The 13,464-nt window shown below is 39.5% G+C and overlaps 1 protein-coding gene across 5 annotated transcripts in view; it reads right to left on the bottom strand.

Annotated features, from left to right (window-relative positions):
* The window catches only part of nin (ninein (GSK3B interacting protein)), a 29,779-nt gene that overhangs the window by 15,271 nt on the left and 1,044 nt on the right, over positions 1–13,464 (bottom strand). For 4 of the 5 annotated variants that reach the window (XM_051396008.1, XM_051396006.1, XM_051396004.1 and 1 more), the window contains exons 2-7: positions 5,296–5,508; positions 4,207–4,300; positions 3,229–3,401; positions 1,080–1,125; positions 821–996; positions 168–314 (exon numbers count right to left, since the gene is read on the bottom strand). In XM_051396008.1, the coding sequence (XP_051251968.1) occupies positions 168–314; positions 821–996; positions 1,080–1,125; positions 3,229–3,401; positions 4,207–4,300; positions 5,296–5,508 (849 nt within the window). Of the gene's footprint in view, positions 1–167; positions 315–820; positions 997–1,079; positions 1,126–3,228; positions 3,402–4,206; positions 4,301–5,295; positions 5,509–8,787; positions 9,023–13,464 lie in introns of those variants that run through there. The other variant, XM_051396005.1, reaches the window with a different exon arrangement.

Below are 13,464 nucleotides of genomic sequence, written 5' to 3'. Positions count from 1 at the left end.
TGCTTTATGCCTATTTTTCAAATGATAGATGTTTGACTATGTAAAAACCTTTAATAAATCTACAACAGATAAAGCTAAAAATAATTAATTAAAAGAAATTAATTAACAACGAGGGAATTACTCCACATTGTGTGACCTTGTAGAGGCTCCGCAAACAAATGACGTACCTGAGTGGAGTGGAGTCGTTTGAGCTGCCTGTAGGGTGTGGAGGCGGACGGCGTCGGGGGTTTGTTGTGGTTTACAACCCTGGAAACAAACTCCTGAACATTCATCACTCCATCGCCGGTTAGACTCTGGAGCATATCCACATTTATCTGAAAAATAGATGTAGTATGTTGAAGTGGCAACATTTGTTAGTAGGTAGGGATTTTCTTTACACTGTATATGAGAAAGTGATTTTTTGATGGTTCACATGGGTGGATGCACTGAAACCAAATAGTTCATATGTATGTAGGACTGCAATTATTAGATGATGAGTCAACTATTTTGATAATGAATTAATAATTTAAGTAATCTTTCTGGCTAAAATGCTAAAAATCCACTGGTTCTAACATGAAAAACTGGGAAATTTGCTGTTTTGCTTACATTATTGTTTGGGTTTTGGACCATTTCTTGTGACAAATATTTTTCAGTTTTTCAATAACTCAGTTATAACCACTTTAATTTAGAGACATAAGCCTTTTGTTGTAAAGATGTGTTTCACAATGTGTGTGAAAAGCTGCCCGGAAATAAACTGTCTCCACTGATTTATTTTTTTTTAAAATTTTTTTAAATTGTGTGAAAATCCCGGAAATAAACTTTTTTTTTTTTTTAATCTCACCTCCAGGCCCAGGTGTTCACAAAGAGCAAGCAGTTCAGTGTGACCCGCACATCCGTCCCACGATATCGCCAGCTCATCGCAAGCCTCACGCAGTCTCTCCTCTAAACAGGCCGACAGAGGAATGTTTGATCCCCGGGGTGTGCTCGGCTCATCGGGGTTCCAGAGATGCATTTGACCTACACACAAGGTAAGACACTGATCACTTCCTAACAAACATCTATAAAGTCAATTTTATGAAAATACTGCAGCCTCGACGTACCTTCTGCTTCATATTCCTCTGTGCTTGTTTCGTGAGCATTCCAGCGCTGTTAGAGACAAATACACACAGAGATTAATATCACAAAGAAGTTAGCCTTGAAACAACCTACTAACATGTTGTTTTGATGTTAAAAAGTCATTTGTGAGTAAAATTACCACATTAAAAATATCCCCGCCGGCTGATGTTCTCATGCGACAATCAGCTGTTTATAAGTTCAAACATGTTTTTAAATTAGGCCAGGTTGAGTTTGGGTGCAAAAGGGGGGGATGGAGAGTCTGACAAAAAGCACAACAGAGCTTTTGTGACGGCACGAGCACCAGGGAAGGTCAGTGGGCAAATTTGGAAAAGTGGTAAGAATAGAGAAATGGGTCACAATCGGACACACCATTTTATTTTGTTTTAGTTTAAAATACAAATTTAGATTCAAATTTGAGTAACAGCATAGTTTTAAGATTTTTAATGTTAATGTTTTTTTCAAGAAGTATCAAAGGAGGAAGGGTTTATTTGGGTGCGACCCACTGTGCTCCAACCAAATCCCAGTGTGACCGTCTATTGTTTGGGAGGCAAACAGTGAGGGAATGAAGAACAGATGGGATTCTGCAAGTGACGTTTAGGATACATGGTGTATAGGCATCCACGAGGGTGGGGGTAGTGGGGCTCATTGTTCCTCTGTCACAGTCCTACACCCTCCTCCTCCCAAAGCACCAGGCCTGCAGTCTCAGCCCCCTGACCCATCCCCATCTGCTGGTCCCAAGGCCGGACATTGTAGCATTGTTGCAACCTAGATTACTCAATACCAAGACACGCTTCAGTTCAGTGTCTCGCACAGTGTTTGTCTTGGCACTGGCAGGCATCTGGGGTGGAGTCAGGAGCGCAGACAATGCACAGAATATTAACACGTCCATCCGTGCACAAGCTGAGCTGGTCATCATTATACCAGTGGGGACTTTTCTTTGTCATGATTTATTCTGCTGCAGCACATTGGACATTGCACATTCAACCTGGCATCAGTATGAGAAATTAACCTGTTGTCCAAAGGCCACAGCTGTCAGTAAATCCTAGAACTCCCACAAACTTAAACTGCAGCTAAACATTAGTTTCTTTTGACTATTATCTCAAACAATTAATTGTTTAGTCAATAAAGATGTCAGAAAATAGTGAAAAGATGATGTCTTCAAATTGCTTGTTTTGTGCAAACAAACTTTAAATAATATAAAACAGAGAAACATATTAAAATGATCACACACAGAGAAGTTGAAACTAGTAATTTTTTCTCTTTTTCTTGACTATTGATCAAAATATTTGACAAGTACGTTTCTGCTACACGCTCTACACTAGATTTACAGGACAAAATGCAACGTCTTGCTGGTTTTACTATCAATTTCTCATCCCTATTTCCATTGCTGGCCATGGACTCACAAAGTGTGAGCTTAGACCTCTGTACATATGTCAAACAACTTTCTATGTCAGCAGTGAAGATAATCCAAGAAAAAGGAGATCAACCAGAGGAACCATGCAGAGTGTTCAGCTCTTCATGGCCATGACGGAACTAATGCTATACAACACAGTGACACAGAAGCATGTCACGTTTAAGCAGCTCATGTCGTGTGCAGACAGTGGGAGGCACCTCTGTCAATCTTAAATAAAGGGAAATATTGACAAGCATAAAAACTACAATCAGCGCCCGTCTCTCTTTTTATCTGTTTGGACATGATTAAGAACATTCTTAGATCACTGTGCTGTTCCCTTGACCACCACATACCCGCCAGCATAAAACACTCAAGGCAAAGTTCAACTCAACACAATCGCATCATGAAACATTAAACTGACAACACTGACCGACACTAAAACAAACATTGCGGTCGCATCATGATTACTGGAGGCTTATTAAACCGTAATTATGCTCAGTGTTATTTACAGACAGTGCTGTGTTGTTACGCAATGAACAGAGCTTTGTGAATCTTGTGTTTGAGTGTCAACATTACATTTCAGGATCTGCCCTGCATGCCAATAAGCTGATTAGCTAAGAATAACGCCTCGCTGCCTATCTGTAGCTCCCGAGAAACACAGTACATGCAAGGACAGGAGGCGATAAGGATGGCATCTGAGTGTCTGGAGGTTCAGAACAGTGTTGGTCTTAGCCTTTTACCTCACGCTTCCTTGGAACAGCTGAGTCATAGTTGTCCTCCAGATCTTCCTCCTCTACCGGATTTGCATTTCTAAATTCGGACAAGTCTGAAATGGGTTCTATGAACTCTGGCGTAGAGCGCCGGCCATAGCGTTTACTGCCCTTCACGAACTTTGGCTGGATCTCAGGAGACTCTGAGGAGATACAATGACAAGAAACTGTCAGATCAAATCAAACCATTTCAAGTCTTCATAGTAAGGTTTGCACAATAGTGGATATTATTAAATACAGAAAAAAATTTCAATGACTAATATCTGCCGTAGCCTTCAGCAGCTACTTCTCCAAACCTAACAACTTCTCTAAAAATGGTAACTAAAGCATCTTTTAAAACCACATGTTCCCATTTATTTGAATGAAACCAAAAGGTTGACAGTGTTTCTTGTGCAAACTGCAGAGAAAACATCTCTCTGTAGGAAGATTTTATGCTTAATTAACAGTAAGACATAAATATTGACCCTACACCCATACAGGTCATTGTGTGATCACTAGTGTGAGCTGTGACCCTGAAGAACCTGAGCTACAAAAGGTGTAGGCATTAACCAGGAGATATTCATTCACAAAATAGATAATCATCAAACAAGTTGGGAACATAAACCAATGTTTCCAATTAAACCACTCTTTGTGTTAACTATATCCATAATATAATTAATTGTGCTAGTGGTCCAACCATGACACTACAAATAGCTCAACTGTCTGCTAATTGGCTTTGGGTCTGCACTTCTGGCTATGTGCCTCTGTATGTAGATTAACAGCTGAATCAGCATGGGGGGATGTTCTTATTCAGCCTTCACAAGTCACCTTCTCACTTGGTTGACTTGTTGAATGGGGAAAAAAAGTCTCATTCAAGTTCAACATTTAACTGATGCTGACATAACAGTAGGTTGAGGAGATGGCTTCATGCTTTGTACAGTGTTTGTCTGTGTGGGGTCTAGACTTTACCTGGTTTTGACAAGGGCTCTTGTTCTGCTTGTGGCGGCTCAATAGTTGATGACAATACCAGAATCAGTGCATTCTTGAATTGGTCAAAGTCAACCTGAAACAAGAATTAAAAAAACAACACAGAGTGATTCTTAATTGAAGTCTTACATACATGTGAGAAAAATGCAAGCAATGCTTAGTATGTGAAGAAAAGTATAAAACAAAGCAAAAGTTCTTTAAATTCCTTAGACTGGATGTAATTCCCTGTGTGCTGGGTGGAGGCTGGGTGTCCCTGGGTGGAGGAGGGTTTGCTGAGCAGGAGCAGGGAGGTCACACTTCAAGAATCAACAGCTGCTAACCCTGAATATGGTGATTTTCTTTGTGCGCCGAGGATGGCGGCTGCCGGCTTTTCGTGGGGGTTTTTCCCTTTTTCTGACTTTATTGTTGGATGCCATGGGTAGGCCATCAGTTCATGGGCCCTTTTCTACATTCACCCCGCCCACACACACCCGCAAATGCAAGACAATAGCCATCCGTCTGTCCACACGCTTATATACAAACACAACTTGCTGCAAAAGTGTGGAGCAATTTGGAATATGATATCTCATCTTCCTACTATAGGCTGAAAACATAAAAACTGCACACTGGAGATGAGAGTGGAGTGGAGTGAATGTGTGTGCAATGCATTTTATACAAGTGAAGTCCAGTTGTACAGATTAGACCAGTGTCCTTTCCATTTCATACATTTCCACATGAAGCACCCTCAAAGAAATGCATCTGTGAATGCTGATTAGTCGGCTTGGTCGTCCTGACGACAGACACCTGGGATCAGGGCTGATGGGGGCACATTTTCTCCTCAACAAGACGGCTAACAAAGCACCAAAAAGCCTGGAGACACAAAGACCTGAAAGCTGGAGTGGCTTGACACAGGCGTCTGCCAGATTCAAAGGATGTAGAGGATCCTATGCACAGGAGAGCCAATAGGCCACGACTCCCATGCACATAGAAAAGGAACAATAATAATTCTGCAAATACAACTTTTCTGAGGAAATTACAGAGCAAGGTTGCGGACAAAAACATCTTTCCTGGTGGCAGAGAAATAAAACGTACCCTGGCTGTGAGCCGGTCCTGGTTCTGCAGCAGTGTATGGAGAAGAGCTGGTGTGGCATCGTCCAGGTGCAGCGACTGGCAGAGGTCAGAGAGTTCCTCCAGGGACAGTGAGCCAGAGCCACTCAAGTCAAAACTGTTAAAAACTTCTTTTAGGCGCTCCTCATAGTGGTCCTGCTCTTGGGTGTCATCCATCCCACAGGACAGCACCCTGCCCTGAAAGACACAGGAGGAAAACCTTTATTCCATCTCACTTTCACATTTCAGCTGATGTGATACACACAAACACAGAATTCAACAGAAACCACAAAGCATAATATATCTAATCACTGTTAAAAGACACTCACAAACAGGGAGGAAGCATCTATCTCGGCAGCATGCGTTCCTAACAGCGCCTTCATCTGAGTGTGTCGCTGAGTGACTGAGTTACAAACACACTGCTCCAGCGTCATTTGTGGTGCAGGCTTTGGCTAATCCAATTAGAAGGATTAGACAATCAGATAAATTAATAGACGTGGCCAAGTCTGACATTGCCCATGACTCTCTTTTTAATGCCTTTAACGGGAATGTTTCAAGAGCCATGTAATTCAATCTGAGGCTCACATGAAAGTGAAATTTTACCTTGTATAGACAGTTTGATGTAGCTTAAACACATCAGTACTGTTGTAAAACAGCACCAATAAATATGTGATCAAAATATAAGGGTATTTGATTTTGTAAAGGCTAACAAAAAACAATAAGTTAATCATAATAAAAACGATAAAAAGCAGCATGTTTTGAGTTTTTTTGTCGACTAAATGTTCTTCAGACTGTGATAAAGACCAAGGACAAAGACAGCCAACTGGCACTAAATAAGTGGAACAAACAGCCAAGAACTAATTTAGAAGGTTACACCAGAGCCTTGAGCCAATAGTTACAGGCTGGCAGCATCGGTTACAGAGACACGGACAAAAGTTGTTATACTTTCTATTCGGATGCATCATTGCTGTAATTGAAAAACAATGAGAGCCATTTGACAGAGAGTGGGGCTCTTTTGTGGGCCGCAAACAGAAATCCAGTCCAACACAACACCAAAACGTACAGCAAGCCGCATTTCTCTCGAGCAACGCAAACAACGAATCCTGGGTAATTATTCAGGAAGCGACTTGCAAGCGGTCATCATGGGTCAAAAGACGGAGTCTGACTAACTTAGGAAATGACATAACTCATAGACGCGACATCCCAGGTCAGCCGCTTGAAGCTTAGGGAAGGTAAATGTCACATGACTTGGAAATAGCGATGAAGAGCTGAGCAGAGTATAGCATTCATCTACTTCTATTTCCACTTTCCACCAACGTTACGTCCGACTGTGGCAACACATTTCTGCACACTACGTAAGTGTTGAGACAGCTGGCATCATTCGAATGTTCATATAGTGCATCCATTGTTTCTAACTAATATCACTGTTTCTGCCCTCCTTGTGCACTTGTCTTATGAACAGTTTTCATGCTACATCCTGCCTTATTTCTGCATCTGGGGCTGCTGTACAATGCACAAATAAGTTGTCTTCTTTTATATCATCTTTGTTAAAAACCTTGTGAATTAAGTTTGAAAGTGAGAGCTTACCAATACATCTAAAATCAGATGAAACTTCCCAGTTTGGGCCTAAATGTCTATACAAAGACCACCCTCCTGACCCCTGCTTTTCCAGCTGCTCTCAGTGTGATCATCAAGCGCTTAGGCCAGGTGTCCCCCCACTCCCCAGACTCGGGGTACCCATTCACCACAGACAATAGAGACAAAAAACCAAATCAGTATTCTGCATCTGCACATCTGAGCGGCTTATGAAATGCAAGAAAATCATGGCTCAGCAGTATGGAAGCTCGTCTAAAGCTAACGAGTCTTGTAAAGTTGAAAGAAATTGGAATAACACTAGAAAATATAAAATGAAATGTAGGAAAATTGCAGGAAAATAATAACTGTTTCTATTATTAACAGCACTGATCTGGCCTTATTTAAATTTTGGATTTCACACTTTGCTTGTGATGTCGCACTGACTCAGTTTGCATTCTCCATGCAGCCTCTGAGCCAATTATCCCGGGAGCCCTCCTGCTCGGGCTCAGTCACAAGTGGCTCATGTGGGTCGAGGTTTGACAGCTGCTGCGGCCAAAGAATCACTTTAGTCCAGGTCGCAAGAAGGAGGTTAATCCTTCACACCATCCCAGCATTCACTGGTGCTGGTGTGGTTGGTAATTATCACTAACAGACGTCAGTCTAAAAAGTAAAAATGTCAAAACTTGTGAAACACCGATGGATGCACGGCGGTTTGTTGCACCTTTTGAGATACGATTTTTGTGGAGAAAAGGAACTTTACTGCATTTTTATAAGCAAATGGTTGTTTTTATGTCAGTGGGCAGGACTAAGAATCATTTTAATATCATACGTTATTGTCTTTTATTTTCCATTAGCTACCGCAGTTCTACAGTTCTTTTAGTCTGAATTAACTATAAAATCAGAACTATATAAAGCTTTCAAAATGTGAACAAGAAAGTGTTTTCAGGAAAATATATTTTGGGAGTATTTAGGAATAATTATCCAACATTTAATTCAGCATGTTTATGGTTTATTTTATAATAACTGTTCCCATCATCCACTCCTGTAGGAGTAAAACCCAAACTGCTCTAAAGCACAGTTTTCCTCAGGTCTGTGATTTATTTCCATTTTGATGACTTTATGTGCCAAATCCCATTAACTATCCACTGTCATCATGCAACACATTCTTAATAATATTACATTTTATATTAGCTTTCACTTTACTTTGCAAAGACACAACAACAAAAAAAACAACTTTAAATACATCATTGCACAAAGTAATTGATGAGATCTATATGAACAACTTCACACTTTCACAGTCCCATTTCATGATATAGTTTAAATCAATAAACCCCAGTGAGTCATTACATCCATCACAGTGCTTTCTTTAGGATGTACTACAGTGTGTTTAAGTTTAAAATAAACTACCTTTATAGGCCACATATCATTTATAGAGACTTTTGTCACAAAACCACAAACTTTTGAGGCTGTGAACCCTGTTAGCAAGAAAAGTGAAGTCAAAAACGACAAGAAAGGAAAGACCATGTTAAATAAATGAAAGTCTCCTCTTGCCTTAAACACCGCCAACAACAGTTGCCCTCAGTAATGCCTGCACTGCTCCACTAACTTCACCGCACCAGAGTCAACTTTAAAGTCAGCCGTGGGCTCCACAGAAACGTTTAAACCGGGTAAAATAGCAGATAGTTTTAAAAAAAAATGAAAGGAGGATATTCATAGAGAAAGTGATGGGCTATGCTAACCGGGCTAATTCACCAGCAGGGCATGTTGGGAGGAAACGGTCGGTCCGGACATCATCATCATTAAAAACTTGTGTATGTTTAAAAAACTGTGAAGCAACCCGGAAAACAAAAAGCTGTTTTAACATTGTAAAGTAAAAAAAAATAATACAAAATAAACACTCACCAAAGTCTTACTTGGACGACAGTTGGTTTCTTTTCCTCCACAACTGAAAATGTGGCGATAAAAACCGCAAAATAAACGTTTTACAACATTTTTCTAACCGTCGTGGCGTCGCAGGTAAAACAGGATAAACCTCTCTTGTTGTTGTTGTTGTTGTTATTGGAGGTGTTTTATTTGCAGACAGCGGCGAAGAAGTTGTGTCCGCTTTGTGTCCTCGGCTGTTTCATCCTCCTCTGGGTTTGTAGCGGATTTTGAAAAGCGGCTGATAAGAGGAAGGGGCGGTGACCGACAGCCTGGCTGCAGAAGGACTGGACACACACACACACACACACACACACACACACACACACACACACACACACACACACACACACAGCCTGTGCCCCCCGTGGACAGAAGTAGCCAACTCTTTAACATTAAGTTAACAAAGTAGCAATGCACAGTGTAGATATACTCTGTTGCAAGGTTAAAAGCACAAACGTTTTGGGATGTTTTAAAGTTTTAAAAACATTCTTAAAGTACCAAGAATAAACAAATACAAATAGTCTGTATTTGTATGAAGACAGTCTACAAGTATTTATTGTCATTTCACAGCATTTACAGCATTTTTACATACATGAAACAATGAGTTCTCCGCATTTGACCCATCCTATATACATTACTGTATACATTGGGAGCCCGGGGGAGCAGTTAGGGGTTAGGTGCCTTGCTCAAGGGCACCTTGGCAGTGCACAGGATTTGGAACTGGCAGCTGGAGCCGGTGCACACTCCATACTGTGGTCCAACAGACTGAGCTACTCCCGCCCCCAAAACATTATGCAGAATGGCCCCATTTCAGAATAATGTTAATTTATATGCAGCCACTTTTACATTTAATAGTGGAGTAAACACAGGTGTCACAGGCTCCGTTCACACTGCAGGAAAAAATCTGATTTTACTGCTCAATCTAAGCTTTTCAATTCTGATTTGGGCCTGATTCATATGTGTGGGTTTTGTTTAACCTCAGTATGAACACTCATATCAGAATTATACCTCACAAGTGATAGACAGATTCATTTTGAGATGATCGGCCGATGTCTGTGCTCAGGAGACACATCTGAGTTTTGGGAAAGGTGGGGAAAAAAGTTGGTGTGAAGCCCTGAAACATAACTCTGCTGTGAACATACGCATGAATTTCCTGTAGAAGAGAATGAAATCATGCAGGATTTGTCTTTGTTTTGATATCAGCATTAAATATCGGCATCAGCCATAATGTTTGGCCACTATACGTCACACTACACTGACGTTTGTTATGCGGGTTAGGACTGTGACCTGTTCATACACTGGAATCTGATGTGGGCCACATTTTAAAAACAATAATGTGAACAGCCAGTTTTAACGTTGCCTAATTGATTAAGGCCCTGTTCCATTTAGTGCAGCAGAGCCTTTCCAGTGACCCTGACTCTGTTTGACCTGAATTTACCAGAACCTTAATTAATATCATTTGTAACACCTGTGTTCAAACCTACTATTTCATGTCAAAATGGCTGCTGTGAATAAGGGTCTATTGGATTATAATTATTAAAGCGTTAATATAAACATCATTATAGTGTTGCAGCTGGTAGAGGTGGGGCTAATTATAACCACTTAATACATTTAATCTGCTGGGTTGCTTGTAAATTTTCTCCGGGATAAATTTAAGTTTTATGCAACATTGTCATTTATTTGTTGATTATTTTGTATTATTAAAGTTAATAATATATAAATGTAGTGGAGTAGAAAGTAGAAGTATACCTGTATAGTATCAGAAAATGGAAAGTGTAAGTGCAGTACTTGAGTAACTGTACTTAATTACTTTGCACCATTACTGTTACATTAATATTATGAAAGGTTTCTATTATTATTGGGGGTTTTTGAGTCTAATGCTATTCATTTAAACATAGTCATGCATCAGTGGTGGAATGTAACTTACTCAAGTACTGTTCTTAAGTACAGTTTTGAGGTACTTCCCTTAGATATTTCCATTTTATTCCACTTTAAACTACATTTTTTTGAGAAATATTGTACTTTTTACTCCTCAGCATTTGTTCGACACCTGCAGTTACCAGTTACATTTCCGGATTAAACTTTTAAATTTATAAAAACAGGATAATCTTATAAATCTTATAAAACAGAACAGATTGTAAAAGATTAAACAGTTTCAAACCATTTTGACTTGTGACCTAAAAAAAACAATGTCTAGTTGTGTCTATTTGTCGTGATCCAATATTTCAGCCGGCATTATGGCACCTAGCAAGTAGGTAATTTCAAACTATGTGATTCACCCATCTGTATAACTACCCCTATGTTTTGCACTTTCTTGCACAAGGAAGGAAAATAGTCAGTCTCATATGGCAGAGCACAGTGTATACACTCTACACAAAGTATTCTGCCAGAAAAACTGCAGGCTATTTACTCAAAACATTATACGCTGAACAGAGTTTGATCTTTTGGGATATGACATAATCTGTTTCTCATCTTCCCTCCTCAGTGCCATGTTTACGTCCCTGGACAACTGTGCTCTCATGACCTGATCATTGAAAGAGTAAAGATGTCAAATAAAAGTAGTGGAGTAGAAGTATATATATAGTATAAAATCTAAGTACTCAAGTAAAATACAAGTACAGTACTTGACTGAAGTTACTTTCCACCACTGGATCCTGGACGCACAGTACTGATTGGTCTCTAGAGGGTGCCACAATAACAACCTAAATCCATTGGTGGAGTGACTGAGTGAACTATTTACTCAAGTACTGTACTTCAGTTCAATTTTCAGGTACTCTACTTATGGATACTATATATATTTGACAGCATCATATGAATATTTTACATACCAAGCATGCATTATTGTAGATTAAATTACTTAAAAGTAAATAAAGTATGTAATATTAACTCTTCCTCCACCAGCTGCAACATTTGATTTTGCTTATATATCAATGAAATAATTAGAATCCAATGATATATTTAATATAACACCATTAAGGGCCATTCTGGATTATGTTTACTTTTACTTTTGATACTTAAAATACATTATTTTGTGCCTTTTAAACTGATTTTTAATGCGCAACTTTTACTTGTGGTATCAAAACTTTTAAATAAATATCTGAGTATTTCTTTCATCTCTGCTAAACTCTGCTGCACCAACTGCAATACATTAAAGAAGTTACGATCTGAAAAGTATGACTACAAATCTTACAAGTTGGCAATAGCAAACAGGGTGTTGCCATTTGAATGAATGCCTATTGTGTTCCTGTCAAAGAACTTCAATACCCACAATGCCTCGCAGTGCTCTGTGGTGACCTGTCAGCTGGGAGTGTTCTGTTGTGTTGTTTGGAGTGGCATTATTCGTGGTAGGCCGGATCACCGGTTGTTTGCTCCTGTTTATGGTTTTGCTACATTTAATCCTTTTGTAGTGTTGTTTGTCGGCTGCTGCACATCACACACATCGTCCCACATCCCTTTTTTATTTGTCTGCAGTCACTTTCTGTCATGAATTTGTATCCTTTGTTGTCATGCTGCTTGTAAAGAAAAGGCTTTTGTGTCTTTGTTCACTAAGTAGCAGACACAATTTCTTCTTCACTACATGTCTGATTCACTGTATCAAATGTGAACCAATAGCAGCAGAGGATTCGATTAGTCTCAGTTGAACGTTGACCTCTTTTCTCCTCTGTGTTTCACAATCCTCATGTTGTCAGGAGGAGAGCTCTGCTGGATTCTCCCTCAGTTTTAAGATTGAAACAAGGAAAAGGGAGCACAGTGATTTTTGACAGCGGTGCAGATTTTGTTGCTGCAGAAGGAATTCATTTCACTTGAGGCAGGAATGAAGAGAGCGGTGTTATTTCTGATCACTGTCTATGGCTCAGTGCCTGTCATTCTCTACCTGTTCCCCTGGATACTGGGCCATGCCGTATTTGCTCACTTGTGTAAGTAATGTCTGTTAGGACACTGAGTGTTTATTCAATGTACTGTAACTACATGTTAGCTGTCTATAAATCAACATTTGTATATTTTAAATGTCATAAACGATGTATGTTAAAGCAACATAATGCTTATGAAACCAAATAAATAGGTCATACATATAGTGTTGTTGCTACTTTGTGAATTCTTATTCTAATATTTATGCAGAAACACACATTGTATTGAACTGAAGTAGCTTGCTGACCAAGTTGTGTGCAATTATGTTATTGTATGTTATCACACACTCATCTCATTGTACATTAAGATGTGTAAAGATTCAATAAACCTACAAAGATTAACAGTTTGATTTGATATTACACTGGTGGCACAAACAGCGGTGTTCTGAGATCAGTCTTTACATTTCCAAAACATATAATATTCAGACTAAACTTCAGGATAAACAATAGAGTTCGTCTGACCCATTTCTGCTGGGTTCTCAGCAGTGTAACAACAGAACAGTGTGTTACTAGAACAAAAAACAATAGGCTGTAGTGACAGAAACAGATCACTATAACTGCAGCAGATTTTTAACCACATGAATCAGTAATTAGAAGATTCACAACCTTGAACAATATAATATTATATACACGCTTTTTGTTATTATTTTATTAATATTATTGCCTTTAATTGATAGTGACAGCTGACAAGTGACAGGAAAGGGGGGTAGAGAGAGAGAGAGAGAGAGGTCAGAGGTTAACTCAGCTC

Source organism: Dicentrarchus labrax, unplaced genomic scaffold (genome assembly GCF_905237075.1).
Source record: "Dicentrarchus labrax unplaced genomic scaffold, dlabrax2021, whole genome shotgun sequence".
Taxonomy (NCBI): Eukaryota; Metazoa; Chordata; class Actinopteri; family Moronidae; genus Dicentrarchus; species Dicentrarchus labrax.
This window is presented reverse-complemented; position numbering and strand designations above follow the sequence as displayed.